The sequence below is a fragment of the Parasteatoda tepidariorum genome, chromosome 9, assembly GCF_982258835.1.
Source record: "Parasteatoda tepidariorum strain Cologne lab strain chromosome 9, Ptep-v5.0, whole genome shotgun sequence".
Taxonomy (NCBI): Eukaryota; Metazoa; Arthropoda; class Arachnida; order Araneae; family Theridiidae; genus Parasteatoda; species Parasteatoda tepidariorum.
Window position 1 is genome coordinate 208,681 of NC_141763.1, and position 26,706 is coordinate 235,386.

Below are 26,706 nucleotides of genomic sequence, written 5' to 3' on the forward strand. Positions count from 1 at the left end.
ATGTTTTTTTCCGCTTTTTTCCTGTGGGTTTTTTACATTTTGTTTTGTTTCTATTTTTTCCATTGTGTTTTTCAAATTCTTTGCAGTGTTCATTTTCTATTTCCCATTTCATATCCATTTGCTATTTTCCATTATTTCAGTGTTTCTTTTTCTATTTTTTTTCCAGTGAGTTTTTTACGTTCTGTTTTTTTTTTCCTATTTTTTCCATTGTGTTTTTCCAATTCTTTGCAGTGTTTATTTTCTATTTCACATTTCGTATCCATTTGCTATTTTCCATTATTTCAGTGTTTTTTTTCTATTTTTTTCCAGTGGGTTTTTTCCGTTCTGTTTTTTTTCTCTGTTTTTTCCATTGTGTTTTTTCAATTCTTTGCAGTGTTTATTTTCTATTTCATATTTGTTATCTATTTGCTGTTTTCCATTCCTATTTTCCATTATTTCAGTGTTTGTTTTTTTCTATTTTTTCCAGTGGGCTTTTTCCATTGTGTTTTTCCGATTCTTTGCAGTGTTTATTTTCTATTTCCCATTTTTTTATTCATTTGCTTTTTTCCATTCGTATTTTCCATTATTTCAGTGTTTTTTTTCTATTTTTTTTGTTTAGGGTTTTTCTATTCTGTTTTTTTCTAGTTTTTCCAATCCTTAGCAGTGTTTATTTTCTATTTCCCATTTGTTATCCATTTGCAATTTTCCATTCGTATTTTCTATTATTTCAGTGTTTTTTTCCAGTGGGTTTTATCCATTCCGTTTTTTTTCTATTTTCTATTTCCCATTTCGTATCCATTTGCTATTTTCCATTATTTCAGTGTTTTTTTCTATTTTTTTCCAGTGGGTTTTATCCATTCCGTTTTTTTTCTATTTATTCCATTGTGTTTTTCCGATTCTTTGCAGTGTTTATTTTCCTTTTTTCCAGTGGGTTTTTTCCATTGTGTTTTTCCGATTCTTAGCAGTGTTTTTTTTTCTTTCCCATTTGTTATCCTTTTGCTATTTTCCACTCGTATTTTCCATTATTTCAGTGTTTTTTCTATTTTTTTCCTGTGGGTTTTTTCCATTCTGTTTTTTTTTTCTATTTTTTCCAATGTGTTTTTCCAATTCTTAACAGTGTTTATTTTCTATTTCCCATTTCGTATCCATTAGCTAATTTCCATTATATCAGTGTTTTTTTTCTATTTTTTTCCAGTGGCTTTTTTCTATTCTGTTTTTTTTTCTATTTTTTCCATTGTGTTTTTCCGATTCTTTGCAGTGCTTATTTTTTATTTCTCATTTGTTATCCATTTGCTGTTTTCCTTTCCTATTTTCTATTATTTCAGTGTTTTTTTCTATTTTTTTCCAGTGGGTTTTTTCCATTGTGTTTTTCAATTCTTTGCAGTGTTTATTTTCTATTTCCCATTTTTTTTTATTCATTTGCTATTTTCCATTCGTATTTTCCATTATTTCAGTGCTTTTTCTATTTTTTTCCTGTGGGTTTTTTCCATTCTGGTTTTTTTCTATTTTTTCTATTGTGTTTTTCCCATTCTTTGCAGTGTTTATTTTCTACTTCCCATTTCGTATCCATTTGCTATTTTCCATTATTTCAGTGTTTTTTTTTCCATTTTTTTTCCTTTCTGTTTTGTTTCTATTTTTCCCTGGTGTTTTTCCGATTCTTTGCAGTGCTTATTTTTTATTTCCCATTTGTTATCCATTTGCTGTTTTCCATTCGTATTTTCTATTATTTCAGTGTTTTTTTCCGTTTTTTTCCTGTGGGTTTTTTACATTGTGTTTCTCCAATTCTTTGCAGTGTTTATTTTCTATTTCCCATTTGTTATCCATTTTCTATTTTCCATTCGTATTTTCCTTTATTTCAGTGTTTTTTTTTCTATTTTTTCCCCGTGGGTTTTTTCCATTCTGTTTTTTTTCTTTTTTTTTCCATTGTGTTTTTCCAATTCTTAGCAGTGTTTAGTTTCTATTTTCTATTATTGAATTTATTATCTTTTAGCTTTTCAGGATTTGCTCAATTACCCCACATAAATGAATAAGTGTGACTCATTGGAATCAGCTAGATTAATTCCAGCATTGCCTGACTCCTTTTTGTGAAGCAGCATAAGAGGAACGGCAGCTTTTGAAAGATAAAGATTGTAAGTAGAAAGTTCCATCCTTATTTTTCTGTCTTAACTGTTTTATGCATTGCAATTTTTTAATTTTACACACCAGTCATGGAACAGTTTTTTTTAATAACTTATTGGAGATTCTAACTCTCTTAAGATCTCCCAAAAGACGCCCTCCTTAAGCATCATCCTTAGTGTAGAAGGATTTTCACCTCCCCCCCCCCGTCTACTTTTTAAAGAAGAAATTATTTTTAAAAATGATCGCAATCAGAATTTTTGAGCTCCATATAAATTTATTAGTAATTTTTACAATTTTAAATGAATAGCTTTTCCAGTAAAAGATTGGTTTCTATATTTTATTACTTTAATTTTATTTATTCATGCCAGTGAAGGATTTTAACTTATTAATTTATTACTTAACCTAACAATGTTGGTAGGTTATAATAAACTATAACGAAATAATTTCCATTTGCCTATTTGCAGGCTAACTTCACTCAACTTCTGCTTCAAAACGTTGCCCGTTTTAGAAAATCGTTATCTCGCTCTCGCACCCCAAAAATTTTCGTTAACTCAAACAAAAGTAATGACCAAAATAGGTTTTAGATAATTTTTAGCCCAATTTAGAAAGTCATTTAAAGCCGGGCCAACAAAAACTTTCGATAAATCACCCAACAAAAAAGTCTGACTAAAACAAGTTTTTCTACCAGAAGTTGTAATTCTGCCTCTTGAAAATCATGAATTTATCGTAAATTTTCGTAAGCGCATTCGTCTGAACGAGTTACGTTAGAGCAGTGGTTCCCAAAATTTTTTGACCCATGGACCCCTTTTTATAGTCAAAGCTTGCCCACGGACCCCCAAGTGAAAAACTGCATATATGTACGGTATAAAAATTACAAATTAAAAAAAAGAAACTTTTTGTTGGAGAACTATTTATTGAAATTATATCTTTTGTTTAAAATAAAATAAAAAAATTAATGACTTGGATGAACGTGATGAGATTTTAAGAGTGTATTTATATCCGGCTCATTGTTTGTGACCACTAATTTCTAATCATTTATTTATTATTTTTTCTTTTTTTTTGTGCAAAATACTTTGCAAAAATACTTTCTCTCATTCCCCAACAAATAGTGCTATTGCCAGTACTGCAGTATGTTGAGTGTTAATAGTTTAAGTAGTTATAAATAATGGTTTAAAAAATCTTCTTTAGATTAATATTTATATACATATTTTTCACTTCACTAAATGTAAGTGTTTATATTATTATATTATTAGTGTGTAATATTATTTCCAATTTTGAATTTCTCTTTTTGACTTACATGACTATGCATAATGTATCAAAACTTTACTCATAGCCTAAAAAAATGTAGCAGCAAAATCTCCGTAATTTTATTTCTCCAATGTTGGCAGGTATGATTGTGTTCAAAAGCTTTCGCAGGCTGCACATACGCAGTCGGCAGGCCGCAGATTGTGCACCCCTATGGAAAAAAAAGCATCCAAATGTATTAAACTTTTCCAATACTTTTCAATTCATTCAAATGCTTACAAATGAGCCGCGATGGCTCAGGAGATAGAGCATTCGCCTTCCAATGAGTTGAACCGGGTTCGAATCCCAGTCGAAACGAATTCCACATCCGGCTTACACTGACCACAGTGCTGACGTGAAATATCCTCAGTGGTAGACGGATCATGGGTTAGAGTCCCCTTGCCGTCAGGCTAACCGTGGGAGGTTCTCGTGGTCTTCCTCTCCATGTAACACAAATGCGGGTTAGTTCCATCAACAAGTCCTCCACGGAGACAAATTTCTCGATAATTGGAAGTAGATAATTTTTTAGTAATTCCTAGAATGTTAAATGTTCGAATAATTGTATCTAGAACTGATGTTATTCATTCTTGAACTATTCCTTCATTCGGAGTAAAAGTAGATGCTATTAATTAAATCAGTTATTTTGTATTTTTAATCGAAATGGGTTATTTGTAGGACAATGTTCAGAGATTTGTGGGGCTGATCATAGATTTATACTTATTTTAATTTCAGTAATTCCTCAAATTGAATTTATGAAAATATGATTATGAAATAGTGGCCGAAATTAGGTGATAGTCTCTTAAATTAATTATGTAATGAGTAGTTGAATTAATATTAGTTTATCAAACTAAAGATGATTTTTATTCCACAATTAATACCTTTTGTATTGAATTCTATCTTCGTTTATTTGTAGTTTTGTTATTATTTATAAAAACTTATGGTAATTATTTAAATATAAGAAATTTTTCGTATAATATAAAAGGATTAGAAACAGAAAAAAAACACATGATATTGATAAATTTATTTTCTGTGTTACATCATATTTTGGTATTTCAATTAAATTAATAATTATCATATTAGTATATATAATTATATTTACTAGATTTTTTAAGATTTATTGAATATATTTAATTAGAATAAAGAAATTTTTAGTAAATGTAAGTGAAGTATTTAAGGAAGTAGCTGATTTTAAAAAAATGGTGCGTGGAGTCCCTCCGCGCGGAAGAAGTGAAACTTCGTAATGTGGAAATGAAAATAGGAAGGGGTAGAAATTGATTTTTAGTGAAATCATATTGTTTTTTTAAGACAAACTTTATTAACAATGCTTACAATTCACAATTGATCGCATCTCTTAATTATCATTTTCGAGTGGAAAAATATCCAAATCTATAACATTTACAATAGGATTATGATAACTAAAGTAAGATACGAAATGTTTGAGTTCTATTTTTTCAATATTTCTTGTAAAAACTGCATCAATGGTAGTTGGTTGTTGGATCATTCCTACCATTTATCATTTCCAATCCAAATTTGTCTTTAAGGAAGCTTCAGGTAACGAGAAATTCACTTTGAAATCTCCTGCAAGGATCACGGGCCGCTCACAATAATCAGTTTCTTCACCAGTAACGTCTGCCAGAGCTTGTGAACACACTGTGGATAGTGGCAATAAAGATTTTGCAATAAATAATTTAATATCCCTCATGGCTGCATTTGGTGAAATATAAATGGCAATTAGAAAAGAGAAAATCTAACAATCAATTGATATTCACAAGAGACGTACCTTGACATAACCTTAAATCCGTCGCATTGTCCGTGGCATTGTTTTCACTCATTTTTTACAATTGTTATCCACTAAGTTTGAAAATAAAAAATACTGCCCTATTAAATTATATGTGTATCAAATCAAACTAAAATATTTATAGAAAAACAGTACTTTTATGACTTTTATTATTTTTATGCTAGTCAGAACCAAAACAATATGGAAATGAATGAGGGAAAACTGGATCCTACCACGTGTTTTCCCGGCCAATAAAAATGTAGCGTTAAACGTTTAACGCAACCTTGTTGGAAGTCGCATAAGAAGTATCATTTCAAAAATATTCCGGAATTATTTGTGTAAGATTAATTAGCTTTATATATTATATCAAATTTGATAGGTTTATTTCCATTTATTTTTACTGGAACGGCTCATGTTATATTTACAATAGGACTAGGAGTTGTAATATGAGAATAAGCTATTTTACAATAGGATGATTTAAAAATTTTATTTGTAATGCGGCTCATTTAGCTCCTGAAGAAAGTCCTTTGCTTTTATCGACTGTATTGATATTAATTGAATCGATTAGACATTTAATACGATCTTTTACTTTATCTATTCGACTAGCTGCTAATATAATAGCTGGTCACTTAATTATTGGATTGTTTTCAAGAATCAGATTATTAGAATTAATTTCTTCTTTAATTTTTCAGAGATTATTATTAGAATTTGGTGTAGCTATTATTCAAGGATCTGTATTTAGAATTTTGTTATTATTGTATGCCATTGAATATTAATTATTGGAAATTATCCTTATCATACAGTAAATATTTCTCCTTGACCATTATTTATTGGAATTAGAATTTTGTCGTTTACATTAGGAAAGGTAAAAATATTTATATATATAGAATATAAGTTATTAATAGTTAGATTTATAGTAAGAATAACAATTTCGATTTTACGGTGACGAGATGTAGTTCATGAAAGAACTCATTTAGGATATCATTCTAGAATAGTATTGAGAGGACTTATATTAGGGATAATTTTATTTATTATTAGAGAAGTATTTTTTTTAATTTTTCTTTTGATCATTTTTTCATTCAAGATTAAGACCTACTATTGAAGTTGGTTCATTTTGAACTCCTACTGGAGTAGAAACATTAAATGATTTTCAACTATTGAATACTGTAATTTTATTGACTTCAGGGGTAAGAGTAGCATTATGTCATCAGGCTATTTTAAATGAAAATTGAATTATAGCTAAAAATTCTTTATTAGCAACTTGATTATTGGGAATTTATGTTTTGATATTGCAAGGATTTGAATAGATAGAAACTTTATTTGGAATTAGAGATTCTGTATTTGGCTCAACATTTTTTATGGCTACTGGATTTCATGGATTTTATGTTATTGTAGGGACTTTATTTTTAATTGTAATATGAATACGAGTAACAAAAATTCATTTTCGTAGAAGACATCATTTTGGGTTTGAAGCTGCAGCTTGATATTGACATTTTGTTGATGTAGTGTGGTTTTTTTGTTTTCTGTAATATATTGATGGGGTTCATAAATAAATAAGTATATTATGTACATTTAATTTCCAATTAAAAGGAGAATATTAATAATAATTATTATAATTGTTGTAAATATTTTAATCATAATTGTATATATATTTTATATCATATAAAATAAATTATATATATTTTATATCATATAAAATAAATTATAGAATAGAATCATCTTCTGGATATGAATGTGGATTTAATTTTATATCTAAGACTCGAGTTTCTTTTTCTTAACGGTTTCTTTTTCTTAACGGTATCTTAAATGGTATTTTATTTTTAATCTTTGATGCTGAAATTTTATTATTATTATGTTTTCCTTTTTTAATATATAGAATGATATTTTCAAGAATATGTATTGTATTTGTTTTTATCCCAATTATATCCCAACTACTCACCACCAAACAGGTCACCCACTAAAAGAAGAAAAATTTAATAATGAAATAAATCGAGATGCTTACATTGAATAAAGTATTTCTAAAATCGCATTTTTGAGAAACGAATTAAGTAATTTTCTTTTTATTTTCTTTAAATATGTGATGATTTTAAATTTAACGCTCGAGATTTATTGTATTAGTTAGTATTTCACCATTGTAAGAAGAGTCATTAGGTAAAAATGCCGTTCGACAACCACTTTCGGCGCGCTTTTTTTAAATCGCCAAATTTGGGAATATTTACGCTGCGCTCCTGAGAGTGATTTATGGTATTAGACATTTCTCAGAGAAACGAATTAGAAATAAATACAAACGAAATTTTCTTATTTTTATTTAATTTGTGATATTTAAAGTAAAAATAATGATACCTTATATTGTCACATATCAATTTAATATTGATGAAAAGCGTTATAACACGATAAATTACGAATAAATGCATATTATTGTATATTCTATCATTACTTTTTTCTCTATAATTACATATAATTAAACATCTGATCCCAAAGGTGGAGTTTAATCACAATCCTTCAGAGTTATCAAAAGTTTATTAGTTAGAATGTAATGAATGTAAAATTTTCCAAAGTTGCTCAAATTTAAGATTTCCTACCTCTATGAAACAAAATATTAAACGAAATGGTTACTCTTGAAGAATTAATATCAAAGTTTTACACAATGCTTCCCGGTTCATTTTAGTTCAAATTTCATTGCAAGAATTGGAATTTATTTACCGTTGAATGCGGATATGAAAAAAAAATCCAAACCTGTTTGAAATACCCTAAAATGCGTTGAAAATGTAAATATAAGAAACAACTCCAATACTCACCAGGTTATAAAACTGGTTTTGATGTCTGATTCGTAAGATTTCGATACCGTTTTAATTTTTCTTAACACAATTATCAATTTTGGATTCCCCATACTAGGATACTTTGGATGTTTCCCCATACTTTGGATGAGGGTTAATTATACAAAACACTGCCTGCAAATATTTTGATTTATAAGTTAGGAAATATTTTTTGTGTAGGATCATAACTAAAGGTCACCATGATTTAGCTATAACAGGACAATGGCAAGGTAGTAAATGAAAAAAATTTCCCAGAAGGGAACAAACTCAAAAGGCAACATTTGTAGATATCTTAAAGCAAGCCACAATTTATAACTATATTTTTTGCTTTATTTTAAGCCATTCAAAAGCAAAATGTCCCCGTATGAGAAGTTATATGACATAACTAATACATTTTCAGCGCTCAACTTCATTGTGTATTTGATACCTGAGGGTTGTTTATGTAGATCACTGTTTATAAGTAATTTATTTTGTAAATGAATTCCATGATACTAGTGCTAAAACACAATAATATATTATTTAGTCTTGTCCTGAGTTACTTATATTACTTATGAATACGTGATTTATGTAATGAACTGTAAGGGTTCATTACTTATTGAAGAATAAAGTTTTATTATCTATTTAATCTTTAGGGTTCATTATTACAGTTTATTTGATATGACAGATAAAACCATGGTTAAAACTGTCAATTGTCAAAAACTTACCAACCCGGGTTTTTTTCTATAGTGTGAATTTGCTGACTTGTGAGATAAATTTTATTTCAGTCATATCTAATCACAATTTGTCCAAGAAATTAAGTTTGGGAGAAAAGAAAACACCAAATAGTTCCTAAGAAATACGAAACGCTTTTTTTGTTTGTTAAAGCAGGGGTTTGCCAGAAATCTCAGGCAAAAAATAAGCCTTCATTCAGAAATAATAAGTAGTATTGGTTATGATAAATAGAAGAAAAATGCGTAAAAATGACATACTAATGGTATGTACAAAAGTCGAGGAAAAGTATGTACTACAAATGTATTTTCTCAATTGTCTAAAAAAATACTTTAAATATTTTGAGGTATTTTTCAGTATTTTTTTTATTTATTTAATTTTAAATATTTTTGAATTTTTTAGAAAACTAGAATTTTCTGAAGGTGTTTTAGCTGAAGCTACTAGTAAAAATCTTGAACTAAAAGGTTATTTTTTTGATGCATTGCCTGAAGATCTCCGAGCTCCCCGTCTTGTTCGAGTTGGTCTTGTACAACATGCGATTGCAGAACCTACTACCGCACCAATATCAAGACAAAGAGAAGCCATTCATAATCGAATTCGGGAGATTGTTGAAATAGCAGCACAGTGTGGAGTTAATATTATATGCTTCCAAAAAGCATGGAGTAAGAGAATGCTTTTTTCATATTTCAAGAATAGTTTATTAGTTTACAGTTTATTAGTTTAAAAGAATAGTTTTTTTATTATTTGGAACATTAACCTCATAGCATTGTAATATAGAGTGGGAGAATTAAGGTTTTTTTCAGGAATAAGGAAGTGGATTATTTTATGTGTTACTTAATAGAAAAGCAATTTAATAGAAAAGACGGATTCATTCCAATTTGATCTGGTAACTTGTACAAATTTTTAATGAAAACATGTTTTTCAACTTTTTTATGTCAACAAAAACTCAATCTCCTTTCATTCTAATAACTTTGGGATATTCATTTGAAGTTTTATTGTCTGTTATTGAGTTTTCCTATACTTAGCTTATATGCTTAAAAAACATACTTTATATATTTCCCAATTTAGTTAGTTTGTTAAAAAAAAGTCGAAAGAAAGTTTTTGATGTAAAAGATTGGTTGAAAGAAGTAGGAAATTTCAATTAATTTTTAGAGAAAAGAAAATCTCTTTTGTTCATCTAGGGGAATTCATTCTCATTGTTGGTACAGAAACTGAACGATATAGTTTATGATGCCACACTAGGCATTGCATATTTCCTAGGCTTCAAAATTTTGTAAATTTTTTTTTAATCATTCTTAATCGAATTTTAATTAAATTAAGCCAATTATTTAATTTTTATACATTTTATAAAAAGCTAATATAAAATAATCTTATTCGTTTCTTATCAATCAATGTAACAGCTAATTTTTTTATTTCAATACTAAAGTAAGACTCATTAATTTACTGTTGCAACTAAATAAAAAACAAAAATCTATTTTTAACTCTTTATTCTTTATTTCTTACCACAAAAATGTTTCAGTTACATAGCTATACTAATCCTAACAGTCTTTTTGGCGATTCGCTTTTGCCAAATTATTTTCAAATTTAATGTTGATTATCTCTTGATAAATCACCAACCATGGATCTCTTCAAATGATTATCCACTGGGAACAATTCATTCACTTTTAATTTTGAATTATTAGTAGTTGAACCAGAGGCTTCGGCCTCCTGGTCCCAACCGTTAAATGGATATCTTTACAAAGCAATTCCTGACGCGAAGAGAATAATTTTCTTGATTCCTTTGAGGGACTTCTTTTCTTTATTTTTATAATTTTAGAATGTGGCTATGTTCAATTTAAGTTTTACATTATAAATCAATTTTTTCTAAATGATTATATTAATTTTTCTGGGATAAATAACCTTATATCGTATCCAATTTGAAATGTATCTGAAACGGCCATAATACTTTAATTCTACAAAGAAACTACCTCCCACTAACCCCTATGGACTAAGAATTTGAACTAAACTGCTACTACATAGTTATTAATGTTTTGGGATTATATTTCTGGTGTCATAAAATCAGTTTTGATGATACAAGTGTCATAAGCATGTTTGGTTTGAATTATCAAAAATTTGTTTAATGATCTAAGAAAAGAAGGCAAAGGTTAGTCACTGGGGAAAAAAGATTGTCTATAAACAGTATGAAACCGTCAAGCATGAAAACATACCAAACCTATGCATAATCTAGCATACATATTTTTTTTTTACAAAAATCGAAATTAATAAACATTAAAAATTTTTATTGTTGAAAACATTAATATTTTGTGGATGTAGTAATTTTCTGAATATTAATTATCTGAGTAGTAAACTAAGTGTGATACAATGTTTAATATTTTATAGCAATGCCATTTTCCTTTTGCACTAGAGAAAGATATCCGTGGTGTGAATTTGCAGAAAGGTATCCTACGACACTCCTTTGTGCAGAGGTAATTTATAAAGGTTTTATTTCTATGAAAGAAATGAGTATTATATTTTTTAAATGTTCAATACACATGTTTGATTTTTAAACAGTTTATCTTGTTTATTTATCTCTATTGAAAATAAGTTATTTTTCCTCTTCATGTATATATAATTGATATAAAAAAATAAACATATAAGTAGTAAAAGTATTTTTTTTTCATAATGACTCTTTTGAATATTCTTCCACAAATCAACCATCAATAATTAGGTGAATATCGAAGGATTTATGAAATTTCCATAAAGGTATACTGATAGGATGCTAATTAGAAAAAAAAAGTATATAAATAATTTATGAACCAAACACAGTGACATATGAATAGTGTAATATCGCACTCTGTCCAAAGAATAATTTCCCCAGACTCCTACAAAGGAACGTCTTTTCCTCACAGCCACTTCGTGCTAACTCTCACATATCTTTATTCACTACATCTACACTTGATCACTGCTCCATCACAACATAGAGGCATGACAAATAGTTTAATATAACACGACAGTATGACTAATGTGGTTTCACAATATAGTTGTTATAGTTAACATATTTAACATCCCAAAATAAAAAACTATTTCAATATATTAATTTTGTTTCTTTATATTTGTAGTTAGCTGCGAAACACAATATGGTTATTGTATCTAATATTCTTGAAAGAGATGAAACTTATGGAGATACTATATGGAATACAGCTGTTGTCATTTCAAGCTCTGGAGAATATTTAGGAAAATTTAGCAAGAATCATATACCACGTGTTGGCGATTTTAATGAAGTAAATTTTCAATTAATAAAAAAACATTTTTTTCCTAATTATGTTAAAAAAAAGTTGCAGATAGTTTGAGATTATCAGTTGAAAATACTTATAAAAAAAGTTGCTGTTTTATTATTACCGTGTTACAACAACAACAAAAAATGCTTCAATTTATGCATAGTTTCATGTTTAGCAAATATTTCTTATGAGCAGAGATTCGGCCATGTCCTACATGCTCCAATCAACTAGACTACTTCAGTCACCTTCTGAAATCTCACAAGAATTGACTGTATAAATTGCTTTCTTAAACTTGACAATTCAAGTTATCTTGTTTCTTAATATAATTCTGGTTAGAAATACGTTATTTAAACATATTTCTAACCAGATTACATTTACATACATTTTAAGGAAATTTGTTTTTAAAAAAATTAAATTTAAAAGATATTTTTTTCAATATGAAATTTAGTCAAAGACTATTAAATGTGCTATCATAAATTTATTCTGTGATTTAAAACAGTTTCTGGCATTTTATTAAATTTATACATGAAGCATTTGATTCCTATAAGCGGATGATCACTAATAGCATATCTAATTTGCATAAGAACAGAATAATATTAGTTTTGCTCTACAGTATGAGCATAACTGTAAAATAGGATTCAGTTATTCATATTTGTGCAAATTTATAAAGCTTAACTTTCTTCTGGAAATTTCAAATAAGTCAGTAGCTAAAATTCAATGTTAAAAGAGTTGAAGCTAATCCTAGTAAAAGTCAAAGAGAACCTTTTCTATTTATCTGTCAGAATAGGTATAAAACTGAAAGCTAGTCCCTATTTTGATTAGAAGAAAATTCCTCATATCCTGACATCAGGCCCATCTGCATTCTGGCAAACCCTGAACCGCATGTCTAGAGAGGTTTAAAATAATTTGACGTATAAGGGCAAGAGGAAAAGAACCTAGCGTTGTAATAAAACACCTGATAATGAACAATTTCTTAGAATGCAGATGAAAGGCATTGTAGTGCACCTTTCAACTTGACAGCTTTATCTCCCTTTTCAGCTTAACAGTTCTATCTCACTCTTTGTTTTGATGGTCCTGCAGTGGACTGATCGTAAAGACACGGTTCCCAGTAGAACACCAAAGTCAAGCATCAATGGCTGCGGTCAGTAAGCGGGTGGGTGACAACTTTGATCAGCCTGCTTAGGGACCGAGGGTGAAGGTATTGGTCCTCCTTAAACTGTTCTACCATAAAGTGCTTGACTTTGGGCAGTTCGACGGGCTACCAAAGCAGGGGAGCTATCCCCTCTGCAGAGGAGATCATTCTCAGGGATGTTCCCTGACCTTTGCCAATAGCCCATTGTGCAGCTCTTGTGTGATTTAAATAAAGTACCTGCCTTTGTTTTGATTTAGATTTCTTGCTGTCATGAGTCTGTTAACAAAAAAAATTTGAATAATGCCATAATTGATTTTGTACTTAAATATTTGATGATAAACAAATGGTTCCACTAACAAGTTTTTAAACTGACAAGGACTTTAATTTGCTAACTTAAAATTTAATTTTTCAAAAATCACAATGGCCAATTATCAATTTTCAAAATCTCTAAAAAATCATTGAATATTATCCTCTTGAATTGTGAAATATTGAAATAATAAAATCTGAAAAATTAAAATAAAATAATTAAAATAAAATTATTTATGATTATTATTCAATGTCAAATTATTATTTATTAAAATGCCAGTTTCAGGCTTTGAAAATTCATTTTACTTAAAGAAAATTGACAACACTTGTATGAAATTAATTAATATTAATGAAACTAACTGAAATGACGTTAATTATATTTTGAAATGTTTTACATTTTTAGTATAATTACGGTTAATTTTATATGCAATTTAATACCTACTTAAAATCTGTTAAAATTATTTTGTGCATACTTCCCTCCTCTTAATGGTTACTGTAAACATTACCTATATCATATGTTATAGATTGTTTATTATTGTTTGAGCTAATTTTTGAGGCTTAAACTCTCATTTTTTATGTCAAGAACTAATTTTTGATAATAAAATTTATGATAGTAAAATTCATGACAAGTCAACATCTGACACCATGAGTATCTTAAGAATTGCACTAATGCTCATATTATTACAAAAATTTAATATTTAAGGCTTTTGACAGTTTTCAACATAACTTTTTGAGTTAGAATTTTGGCCATGACAGTTTAAATCATGTTTAAAACATTAAAAACAATAATACGAATGAAATAAAATTAATTACCAACTCTATTATTTGTAATTAACCTGCTAAGGGTATTTTTTTATTGCAGCAATTTTATGTTATATTTTCAATTTTATGTTGTATTTTGTTTTAGTCTACTTATTACATGGAACTTGTTATTTAGGAAACCAATAAATCAGAATAATAAATACTTAGATTAAATTAAAAACTCTTCCAAATTCTTAAACAGTTGTAAAATATTTTAAGTCTAATTTATAATGAATACATCCTAAGCCTGACATACTAACACAATATTTGTAAAATGATAGATGCTTAATTTTTATTTTAAATTTCTTTATGATTGTTTTTTTTATTTAGGTCTAGAAAAGAATTAAGAAAAAAAATTGAAAAGTAATTTCAAATTAAGAAAAATGCTTGTTGCTAAAGAAATAACAGTTATTTCTTAAATTGTACTGCATTAAATTAAAGTATTTAACAAGAAAAGCTTACATAGTCTGCTTAATTGTAATAGATTTTTTTTTCTATTTCATAAGCAGCAAAGTTTTTAATTCTGTTTTAGCTTTTTGTTTGTTTTTAATGTCAATTTAAAAAGTATTTAGCAGATTTTTTTTGTCTTTTAGTGATGGCAATTTTTTACACTCTATTTTACTTTATGAAAATTTAAACTTGTGTTTCTAACATAATAAAATTTCCAATTTTTTAAATAAATAATTGTATACTGTATTATTTGACAGCATGAATTTTTTAAGATTTAAAATTTTTTATGATTGCTGAATTTTTTAAATTGAAAATTCAAATAGCTTTGCTCTAGTATTTCATAAATGCATAGAGTATAAAGAAGGAATCTTGTGTAAAAATGTATCTTTGATTTTAATTAAATCCCTAGAAAAAGTATGTTTGATATTTATACTTAATAAATTTTATTTCATATTTTCTCTCAGAAAAGGAGAAATTGTGAAAAAAATGCACTATTTTTGATTTACTGAGTTTTAGACTTCAAATAATAAAAAAAAATTGAACAATTCAAACTTGTATTGAAATTTTTTCATGGATATCAATAGGAAATTCTGGGGAAATCTTTGCAAGTTTAAACTATAAAATAATATCAATAACACTGGGGTACAAATTTTCTGTTGCATTTATACAAATACTTGATCTTGCCTAATTTGGGTGTGGGAATTTCTAATCTGAAAAAAGTTTGGCTTTTGAAGCTAAATATTTCTTTAAAATCACATTTTTAGTTAATTTTTTTTTGTTAAAATGTACAATTTTTAAGGCATTGTATATAATAAGAAGTCATGTAAATGTGAGGATGATTCTCTGTGGCAGTTAGGATACAAAATCAGGATTAAAATTGCATAGGCACTTCCCTATTATGACCTGTTCAAAAGTATGCAAAGAAACAGTTCATTAGCACTCCAAGCAGAATATGATTTTCCCCGGCATGGGTTCCTATGCAATGCTTATCCAGATGATGTGTCCTATCTTCCTTAGAAGTTTGTCACAACATATATGTGACCCCTTGTTTATTTTTACATTTGAATTGTACATTTTGCTAAAAATGTCCATTTAAAAAAAATTGCTTGTAGAGAGAATCCGATTGGCTGATTTGAAACTGGCGTTCTGAAAAATCTCATACAACAAAAAGCTGTTTTTTTCCTTATTGTAATAAGCTTATATTAAAATGAATCCACTGTATTGCATCTATAAAGAAGATGGACTTTCTAAATTATCCTGCAACTTATGAAACAAATTATAAAATTGACTTCATTTTCAGGAAAAATTGCAATCAACATCTGTTATGGAAGGCATCATCCACAAAAGTGGATGGTTTATGGACTTAATCGTGCAGAAATTGTTTTTAATCCATCAGCTACTATTGGAGACTTAAGGTAAGCTAAACACATATTTTTTTTTGTTTGCTGTCAAAAATAAAAGAAGTGTATTGATAAAACTTAATGTTTTAAGTATATGCATGTCTTAAACATTCTAAGTGAAATTTTTAATAAAATATTTTTCTAAATCAGTATTCTCAAAATATATTACAGGTTTTAATAACTATTGGTGGTTATAGTTACTGATAATGTCTTTCATGATAACTGTTATGTATTAAGTAATACAGTCAATTGCTGATAATAATACATAATTAATAATATGTAATATGGCCAGAGATTTAATAATTGTTGTATTCATGAGTGTATTTTATTCAATATCATTGCTAGGCACTTTAATTAAACTGCAATTTTATGGCGCTTTAATTTTTGATAAACTCCCTTCAAGCTGAAAACAGAAAGTTTTTGGTCTAAACATTGGAAAGCAGCACCACTGCTGCAGAGATATTCGTTCCCTTTGACCAGAGATAAATTATCCCAGCTGTTCGCGGCTAATTAGTGGAAACCATTAACAGCGCAGTCGCAAAAGTTGAGGTGACAGAAGTTTTTTTATTCTTCTTCGAAGAGCTTTTTTGGCTGCTAGAACCAGGAGAAAACAAACAAGCTCATGTTGCGGGGTGGCATATGGATTTCTCCTAGTAGACTGTAACGTATTTTTTTAACTATAAATATTTCTTTTTATCCCCTTAAATTTAATATTAATTAAGTGCCTTTTCTTTTATTTTATGTTTAAATTATATATGTATTAAATATTCTCGAAATGTTATGTGCACCAGCCTTATCACTAGATTATCAAAATTATGCTATCTAGATTTTTACTTAACTAATAAACTTAGTAACTCTAATAATGTTGACTATTATTTCAGCCTGAATTAACTTTTACTAATAAGGTTTTTATAAATCAAATATTTTTGTTTTGTTTTGGATTTAACATCCTAGTTTTTTCTTGGTAGCTTAAATCAATCTTTACTTGTCTTTTCCTTTTGCTTATGTTGTATCTTAAGTTTTTATCAATACAATCACAATACTAATCATAATAAATAGATACAACATAACTAGTTAATATTTTACTTCTAAAAAAATTACTTTCGAAATTTCGTTAATATTCTCTCTTGTTGATTAATCTTATAACAATAATATAATAATTTTTAAGGTCTTATTTATTTAATTGCATGTTGTAAATGAATAAATTTTCCAACATTTCTAACTCTGAAATAAATTTAAGTACGGATATTAATGAATTAAATATTTTTTGTAGTGAGGTAAGCTAATTTTAGGCATTCACATTTTATAGTTTTGTGTATAACTATTAATGAAGCCATGATTTGTGAATTGGCAGATTTGAAATAAAGAAATTATCAATAACTATACTTAAATTGATGAGTTTCACTAAGCAGGTTGGCTGGTAGTGACCAGTGGCATTAGAAACAACAACAATATAAATTTTAATTTATACTTTCAGAAAAATGTTATCAGAAAAATGTTATCAGAAATACATATTGTGAAATTGTATGTAGAAAGAAAAGAAAGTTTAATTTTTTATATATTCTATTCCACTAACATACCTGCCAATTTTTGATCCCTTCCATTATGATTTTTCCCAGTGGTAGTAAAATGGAATTAAAATTTCAATTGTTAGTAAAAAAATAAGTTGTATTTCAAGAAGCTTCAGCTGACAACCATGATAGTAACACATATTAACATATATGCTTAATTTTTTTAAGAATACTGGTTATCAAAATAATTTAAAATATAAATTTATAAAAGAAAAAATAGCGTATATTTACTACCACTTTAAATATAAAATTAAAATTTTACGCCAAATGCGTAAAAGCTGGTAGGTATGCACTAACATATAACAAATTTCAAATTAAGATTGTTTCAAACTTGTTAAATCAAATAGAAATTATTCATTTTTATTTAAGTATTTTTTTAAATTAATTTTTCCAAAATCTATATATTTTTTAAAAATTTTTTCCAAAATTTAAAAAAGAAATGTGATTTAAAATAATTTATAATATAAATTATTATGACTTTTAATTTAAATTATAGTTAAACTGCAAGGACAGCTCAACTTTCAAATTAAATTTTCAAATGTTTTTTTTTTCTTCATTTTTACATCAAATATTAGAAATCAATTACATCAGAATACATTAATTTTTCCTTTCTTTTCTTTAATTGTTTTTTTTTCGCATAAAATTTTTAACTTTTTTAAAACAAAACATAATAGGACAAACAATTTTGTTGTAATAAGCTGAAAATATTTTTCTTTTCATTTAATTCAAAGCAGTTTGCTTAAAGAGTTTTTAACACAATTTTCCCACCAATTAGTCTGTTTATTTTCATCTGTAAGAAATTGGTTTCTCACTATGTTGTTCAATTCAGAGAAAGAAAAATTTCTTTTTCTCTTAAAGAAAATTTCTTTTTCTCTAAAAGAAAAATTTCTTATCACTCAAATGTTAGTAAATGCTACTATTATAAAGCACCAAATTACTTCTTCCTTATCAGGGTTGCTATTAAACTTCTCATTCATTCTGATGCAATTTTCTCCACTAATATTTTGGTAACACTATTTCTTACTATATGTATACTTTTATACTTATTTAATTCATCTTAAATAAGATTTTTTAAGGCTCATTCTAAATAAAATTAAATGTATCCTTCTTTTAACAAGAATACATTAAGTTGCAATATGGTTAAAGGAATTCTGATCCAAAGCATATTTATATTATTATTTTTTCTCTTATCCACAGTTTGTTAACATGTTTAAATATACTGAAACTTTTTCTTCCAATTATTTCTTTTGTTAAAATCATGAATGATTTTGAACAAAAAGTATGCATAATATCTTTAATTGGTGTAATATATTAATAGTTAACCCATGTGGCCCATAGAGACATGATGTGCTGCTATTGCCAATAGCTATTCTACTTGTGCAATCAATCGGGTTGGAACTGTAAGTAATTAGTTTTAATGTTCATATTTAATTTAATTTGTATTTATTTCTGTGATATTTATTATTCTACTTCCTTAATGTCAGCTGTTTATTTACATTGTAATATCGTTATAATGGTTTTAATTAAAATAGGTTTTTATGTTGATATTTTAATTAATTAATATGTTTCACTTTCAAATTTGATTTATATTTTTGAATTACTTATTTTTCTGCTTTTTTATTAGTTATTGTTTATCTACATTGCTATATTATAAAAATAGTTTCCATAGTTTAACTTCATTTATATATATGTTAACTTTTAAATTAATTATTTTTTTTGCCATTTCTTGGTAAATTATTTGAGCTCCAATGTATATATAAATGCTCCCAGCATTAAATAAAATTGCCTTCAAAGATAAAAAGGCTAGAATACACCACTGGGTTTTTTTTTGGACTTAAAATTCTCATTTTTCTTTAATAGAATCTAACAAAGTATGGTAACTAAAAATGAAAATTATGCCTTGTGCGATGATAACTGAAAATTGTAAACATTTTTTGCTTGTATGGTGTTTCTACTAGAAATTTATTGCATCAAAATCGTTATTATTTATAATCGTTATTATAAATTTATTCAAAATTGTTAATAAGCTATAAGTATAAAAGTATAACCTCTTAGATTCTTTTGGAAAATTTTCTTGGTTGTACACATTTTTATTTATTTATTACAATCGTATTGTGTTAGAGTTCCAATGTCTCCCAATATAAATGATTAATTCACGATTCATGTGAAATTTTAAAAAAACCTAGATTTCAAATCATATTTCAAGCTTGAACTTGTGAATCCGAAACGGGTGTATGATGCAACTTACAATTCCCATCAAACACCACTGTACCAATCCGAAAATGCTAATATTGATCTCGATTGGCTGTTCAAAGTCTATTCAGTCGTGAAAGGAATTTACACAGAATGTTTCTGAGCTACACTTAAGTATGTCTGCGAAATTGTGTACAGAGCAGTTCAGATGAAAACACAGTAAAGTTTCTTTTCCCCAAAAAATTAGACTCTAGCCATTTTGTCAATGGATAACCTGTGATCGCTTTGTGGCGATCATAATTCTTTTCATTTTGTAGTGAATCGTATTTTAAATTTTTATTAATTATGGTATTATTACTTTTAAAATTTTCAGTACTCTTAAGTTGTTTTATGAGAACTCAAAAATAATTAGAGGCAATATTTTAAAAAGAGTTTAAATTGAGGGGTTTTTAATATTTTAAATGCAGCATAGAAAATCCAATAATTAGTTATGTAAACAAATTCAGATTTGTCATTCCAAAAAATTTTAATTAATATTTTAAGGATTTTTTTTTGTAAACAATTCAAATCCGAAAATTTAATAAAATCATATTTGTTAAATCTTAGGAATTCAATAACCATTAATAATTTACTTCTAACAAAAATGCTTAGCTTCTAAACTCATTATATTTACATTTCAAAATTACTAAAAAATATTTTCAATCATTTCATTAACGCTAAGGAAGTCATTTTGATAGCTTTTTAATTTCAATTAGAGAAACAATGATGAATATAATGACACAATTTCTTAGAATTTTGTGACTTTTTGTACAACGTATAATTTTTTTATTGTTAATATTTACTAATAACATGTTACATAACTGTAAATTATATAAAAAAATTTTAACATTAATTTTAAGCAAATTTCTCTTTCAACATTAGTTATTCTTTAACAATCCAGTTATTTTGGCTACTTTTGGGCAATATAGGTTTATACTAAGTTTCAGTCTTTCTAGTGTTGAAGAAATACTAAGCCAAATAACAAAAAGGAACATTTTTAGGGTCCATGCATTAATTTACGCATGTAATATGAATTTATTTTAGTTTTCCTAGCTTGCTTAATTTTTTACATATGTTTACACAAATTCGGTATGGTCAATAATATTAATCTTTTATTTTAATCTAAAAAATACATTCAATAACATTTTCGAAATAATAGTTAAATTACAATTTTGAATTAATTTTTTTACATAATTAAATAAAGTAAATATTGATTTAAAAATAAAATGAGCCACTTAATACTGAATAGCTTAAAAAGCGTGTATAAATTGTTTTTGTGGTGGCTAATGTAATCAAGAAAAAAAGTTCTTCATCATCCACTAGTTATTTTATCATGATCAGTTAATGTCTTTGGAAATTATTTTGCACTTTGGTAATGTTTTTATGAAGAACTTTTAACAATAGGAAGACATTTTTTTTTATTAGTGTTCATATCCTAATTACAGTGTTGGATTTTGACGTCACAAGCGGCTTTTGATTAAGCACGTCAAAAATTTGTCGAAGGATTTCAAAAATTGTCGGACAAGTTTCTTTGTTAACATTGGGGACGTTTTATTAGCCATCAAATCATGCACAAAATACTTGCATTACCATAATTAACATTTATATTATATACCGTTTATTAAAAATATAGCCAAAATCGTTAAATTATAAATGGGGTTTTCTAAAAACATGGTAATCTTAATATAAGTAATAACTATGAGTTGTTAATTATTGTCAATCTAAATATTGATTTTAAATATTTTATGCCACAATTTAGGTAGATTTTTTAGATTAAGTAAAACAAAAGTGGTCGCCAATAATTGATCTTAACTTATTAAAAAAAAAAAGCTTCTTGACTCTTATTGTTTGTTATTACTACTTACGCTACTTATGTGTAGATTCGAAGATAATGTCTAATCATGCGAATGAGGTTTTGAGGGATATTCAGGCAGCCAAAGAAAACTTTTCCGTCTAAAAAAGTTCCTACAAAACTCTTTATTATTAAAAAATGTGTCACTTTGTATATGTTTACTTGTTAAAAAACATTAAATGTTAATTTGTGTATTTATTAGTTAGAATTCCTTAAGTTTATGAGTGGTATCTTTAATTTAATAAACTATTACTTTTGCAATATACAGTCGGACCTCTATTTAATGAAGTCGCTGAATCCCGATAGAAAGTTCATTACATGAAAAATTCGTTAAATAGAAAATCACCTTTTGAAATACTTAAGCAACACGAAACAGGTTTCAAATTCATAAGCATTGGACATAATTAAAATAGTAATTGATACACCTTTGTCTTGTAAGCTAGTATCTGATATTTATTTTGCAAATCTTAGCCATAAAAGAAATCTACGTGTAAAGCAGGAATAGAGCAAAACATTACCTTACCCAGTGTTACATTATCATGCTACATACATTTTCAACTAAAAAAGCTGAATTTATTTACGAAATTATAGCTGTAATTATAAAAGTAATTTTAAGCAAACTTTCATACCTCATGCGCTCTTATGTTGAATTGATTAAATCCGCCAATTTTGTCTGAGTTTTTCGTTTGAATTGCAAACAAAAAGGGATTTTACTGCTTTCTCGAAAATTTGAAAGTCAATTCAATGTCATTTCCCCCCATAAAAGCATGCGTTAGCAAGTTTGAAATGTTCAGAAATAATAAGGGGAAATAGGGAAAGTGGATCACAAAGAAAAGTTCGCTATATTGAAAATTCGCTTCGATATTTGGAAGTTATTTTACAAAGAAATTTTCATAATGTTTTTGGTTCCTTGACAAAAATCGGAAAACTGAGAAATTCGCAAAATGGAAGTTTCTTAAATAGAAGTCCTGCTGCATTTAAATTTCTGAAAATTTGTAACATATGCTCGTTTATTGAAAAATTCAAACAAGTTTCTTGTATAATTTTAACTTTCCAAAAATATTTTTTAAAAGGTATGGTACTAAAAGAAAGAGAAATGATAAAATTTTGGTGGAAATTTCGATAAAATATATTAGGGGCAGAGATTTTTCTGCACTCCTGCTTATATGTGCAGGAATATACCCTGTAAATCATGAATATAATATATTACCTTATAAGTAATCTAATTATAATTTACAAAGTATATAAATGTTTGATTAAATAAGTTATAATTTCTTAAATCAATCTATTTATAGGTTTAGTTGAGTTACTATCAATATTCAGTACAGTTATTAATATTAATTTCTTAATTATCTGTTATTTTATAATGTTTTAATAGTTTAATAGGTCAACATTCTAGTCTATACAGCTGAGCATCAAACAAAACAACAGTTTCAAATATCGGTCTTATTCATATTAAAATAAACTTGGAATACAGATAGCTCTAAAACTACTTTTTTGTAATTCTTTGCTTTTTGGAAAAGAAGAGTAAAAATGGAAGTAAATGAAAAATGATTTTGCATATAAAGAATAAGATCATTGTTAAGTGCTTTTGTATTTTTATTTTTAATAGTCTAACAATTTTAGTTATTAGATAAATATCAGTTTGATATATTTTTATTTATAATTGTTTAATATTTTCCGCACCAAAATTTCAGATTTTGGTAGTAATTTTCAAAATAAAAAGAGTTTATGTTAAAATAGCTCAATAACATAAGTGATGTGTACTTGTAATTTTACATGTATGGTAATTTAAAAATACTTCATATTTATAATAGCTAATAATTATCATTACGCCAAAATTTTGAGTTTTTGACAATTGTCAAAAACTATGTCAAAATGGTTTTTTGACTTTAAAACTAGATAAAACCTTCAACTGTCGAAAACTTGCCAAACCGGTCTAATTATGATATTTTTTATAGTGCTTAAAAATATTTTTTGCGTGTTTGAAAGGTGCTTATTTTCTGTTGAATGAGATTGACACTTATGAATAAAGAGAAAGTTGGACTTATTCTTTAAATTGCATATTTTATTTTTGAGAAATATTTATTTTTGCTTAAATTTAGTTTCAATATTTTGTCATTTAAAAGTTTTTAATCTCTGTACGTTATTAAGGATTAAGTTACGTAGTAAAAAATATGATGTATGTCGTTCATAATTTCTCTTTGACACTTTATGAATAAAGCCTATTATATACGAGAATTCAGTCAGGCAAAATGTTTGCTAGATATGTTTGCTATAAATCTGTTAAAAAAAATTTTTTTTTTGAATATTCATATTCATCTTTAATCACAATTAAAAATGTTAAAAAATGTAATACAAATAATGAAATTTTATCATTAGTTACAAACCTTAAAGGAAAGCCAAGGATTTTTTTTTCTGAATGTCAGTAGCCAGCATGCTGATGGACAAAAGTGATTTTGGGCACTTTAAATTTATGCAATCTTCTATCAATAATCTATGCATTTTTCTGCAAGTTTATATATAAAACTATGTTATAAAATGTATTTAGTTATTAAAAGTTTAAGTCATCTGAGAAAAATTAAGAATAAAAATATATATTCCACAATATTATATGCCAAAATATACAGACCAGTCTTTCACATATGTTTTTCAAAATGTTCTAAGCTATTCATCCTGCTGGAAAATGCTATTGCTTTTGAGGGAAGTTTTATAGGCCACATTTCATTGGTTAAACTTTTTCACTGTTGCAATTGTCGGATATTTCATTTAAGACATTTAAGGAGAACTCCAACATGATCCTTGCCCATAATTGTTGGAAAACATTAACACAGGATATTTGTCTTACAATTCTGAGGAATTAAAAAAAATTAAAATTGTGTTATCGCCAGCTTATTGCTTATACTGAAATAGGCATTCATACACACCTGCAGTGAAATGTGAGTGAGCATATTTATTTTAAGTTGCGCAATAAAAAATAGTTATGTTTTAATTAGAAGATTTACATAAAATGGTCAATTCCACTGAATATTTTCATAATATTTAAATTTCATTCGTCTAGCTAGTCAGCCTAGTTTGAGTTCACCTAAATAATCCTTTTTGATGTGTGTTGGTTCGATTAGTAAGTTCGATTTGCAAACCAAACACATTTTATTTTAAAAATTAGTATACTCTGAATGACCGAAATTGGTGGTTGTTAACTTCCACCGGTGAATGTTGACAATTATATATTCGCTAGTAAGAGTTCGAAATATATACTACAGTTCGACTAAAGTAAGAATTCCCCTAGTCTTTTGTCTGCACCCATGACGGTGACTATGGTAACGAGATATAACTATTGTACGTAGAGGTGTGGGGTCACTGCTTAGGACAGGTTTTGGCTCTGGTCGGACAGAGAAAATTAATCTTTTTTTTTGGTCTATTGTGTTAGCCCTAAAGAGAATAGAAGCTATTCCGCACTGAAATGCGCTATTCTAGTTTTCGTAGCAGCAGACAGCCTCAGACTTTGTCGCGGGGGGAGTTATTACCATAGACAAACTAAAGTGCCTACATCCATGTTTTTTTAAAGTCAAGGTTGAATTTGCACTACGGGAGTTTAGTCTTAGTTTCTATATTTATTTTTGATATGAAGCTGAATAATGGTTTTCATGGAAATGAAAACAAATGCTATAAACGTTATAGATATATGTTGCTATGAATGACAGAAATTGGTGATTGTTGACTTCCGCCGGTTAAGTTGACAGTCACATAATCTGTTTGGTAAATGTCCGAATTATAAACTAGGTCCAGTTTATTGCCTCTACCCGGTATACATTTGTCCGGTATGATCTACATCAATGTTTTTTTAAGGTAAAGTGCCACTTCCTAGTATGCATTTAACCGGTACACACTGATATTATCCCAAATCTATTTTCATCAGATATTAAAATGTCGAATTCATATAATAATACAAATGAATAAGTTAATATAAAATCGGATATAAGAAATATTCTGGACAATCACCAAAACGATTATGTGATTGTTGACATTTACCAGTGAAAGTCGACATTCTCTTGATTTTGGTTATTCACGACAACATACATATGCAACCTAAATTAATGATTCTTACTTTTTGTATCATAAAAATAACTTTACCGACTCCTATGTGTATCATATCTTACTGAACTCGTAAATTTTAGTGTTGTTGAATACCAAAATGGTGGTCCAAAACTATCTTTGATTCTTTGTGTAGGAAAACACTTAAATACCAAGAAATTATGTACAGTGATTCACTTTAGTGTAAAGCAGTTGCCACCATTTTCGGTATTGAGATAACTTTTGCTCTACACAAGTCAAAATTTTTGATGGTTTTCCATTGATGGAACAACATAATCTTGATGGTAATCATCAATAATTCTATCATGAAACATTATATTTTTTGATAGTAACCAACAAAAGTAAATATCACTTCAATCTAGGAATTCGAACTGATTTATGATGTTTCAACATAAGAATAGCAATTTGTTCTCGTAGCTTGTTCCTTTTGAGCTCTCCTAATTTCCATCACAGTATCTTAGAAATCAAATGTTGGAACGATCATAAACAACCATCACCTAAATGTAGGAACTGATTTATGATGGTCCAAAATAAAAAACCCAGATTGTTTTGATGGTATTTTCCTGAGAACCAACAAGAATTCCCATCAAGAAAATATATAGTTGAAAAAATCACGGATCATCATTGGTTTTTGATCCATGAGAGTAAAACTTCTCTTGATGGTTAACCGTCATAGTATTAATTTCCATCATGGAATGATGAAAGTTTGTTGGCATATCGAAAACCGTGAACATGTAATGGAAAATCTCGGATGATGGTGACCATCTTGAATCACACTGAAACTATCAAAAAAATTTTAATGCTACCATCAAAAATTTTAATACGGGAAAATTTGTAACAAAAAAACGATGTCTCTTGCAGGAGAAATGGTTGTTGCAGTTGGAGGGGAAAGATGACCAAATTTGTCCTCCTCAGTGTGTCTTTATCG

The 26,706-nt window shown here is 27.5% G+C and overlaps 2 protein-coding genes across 2 annotated transcripts; both read left to right on the forward strand.

Moving 5' to 3' along the window:
- LOC147803196 (uncharacterized) lies at window positions 1–9,215 on the forward strand. Its single transcript, XM_087150466.1, has 3 exons — window positions 1–27; window positions 945–2,108; window positions 9,085–9,215. Exons 1-2 carry the CDS (start codon window positions 1–3, stop codon window positions 2,007–2,009), a joined length of 1,092 nt encoding a protein of 363 aa, XP_087006592.1. The 3' UTR covers window positions 2,010–2,108; window positions 9,085–9,215.
- On the forward strand, window positions 8,945–26,706 carry LOC147803197 (beta-ureidopropionase-like). Its single transcript, XM_087150469.1, has 7 exons — window positions 8,945–8,970; window positions 9,085–9,344; window positions 11,062–11,147; window positions 11,781–11,942; window positions 15,929–16,043; window positions 18,918–18,999; window positions 26,640–26,706. Exons 1-5 carry the CDS (start codon window positions 8,945–8,947, stop codon window positions 16,040–16,042), a joined length of 648 nt encoding a protein of 215 aa, XP_087006595.1. The 3' UTR covers window position 16,043; window positions 18,918–18,999; window positions 26,640–26,706.

What these genes read in the sequence shown, in the direction of transcription:
- LOC147803196 (XM_087150466.1), top strand. Translation starts at nt 1, where the DNA reads ATGTTTTTTTCCGCTTTTTTCCTGTGG. An exon ending in TTTCCGCTTTTTTCCTGTGG is followed by an intron (nt 28 to 944) that starts GTTTTTTACATT and finishes GATTCTTAGCAG; the next exon opens with TGTTTTTTTTTCTTTCCCAT.
- LOC147803197 (XM_087150469.1), top strand. Translation starts at nt 8,945, where the DNA reads ATGGTATGTACAAAAGTCGAGGAAAA. An exon ending in TGTACAAAAGTCGAGGAAAA is followed by an intron (nt 8,971 to 9,084) that starts GTATGTACTACA and finishes TGAATTTTTTAG; the next exon opens with AAAACTAGAATTTTCTGAAG. An exon ending in CGACACTCCTTTGTGCAGAG is followed by an intron (nt 11,148 to 11,780) that starts GTAATTTATAAA and finishes TTATATTTGTAG; the next exon opens with TTAGCTGCGAAACACAATAT.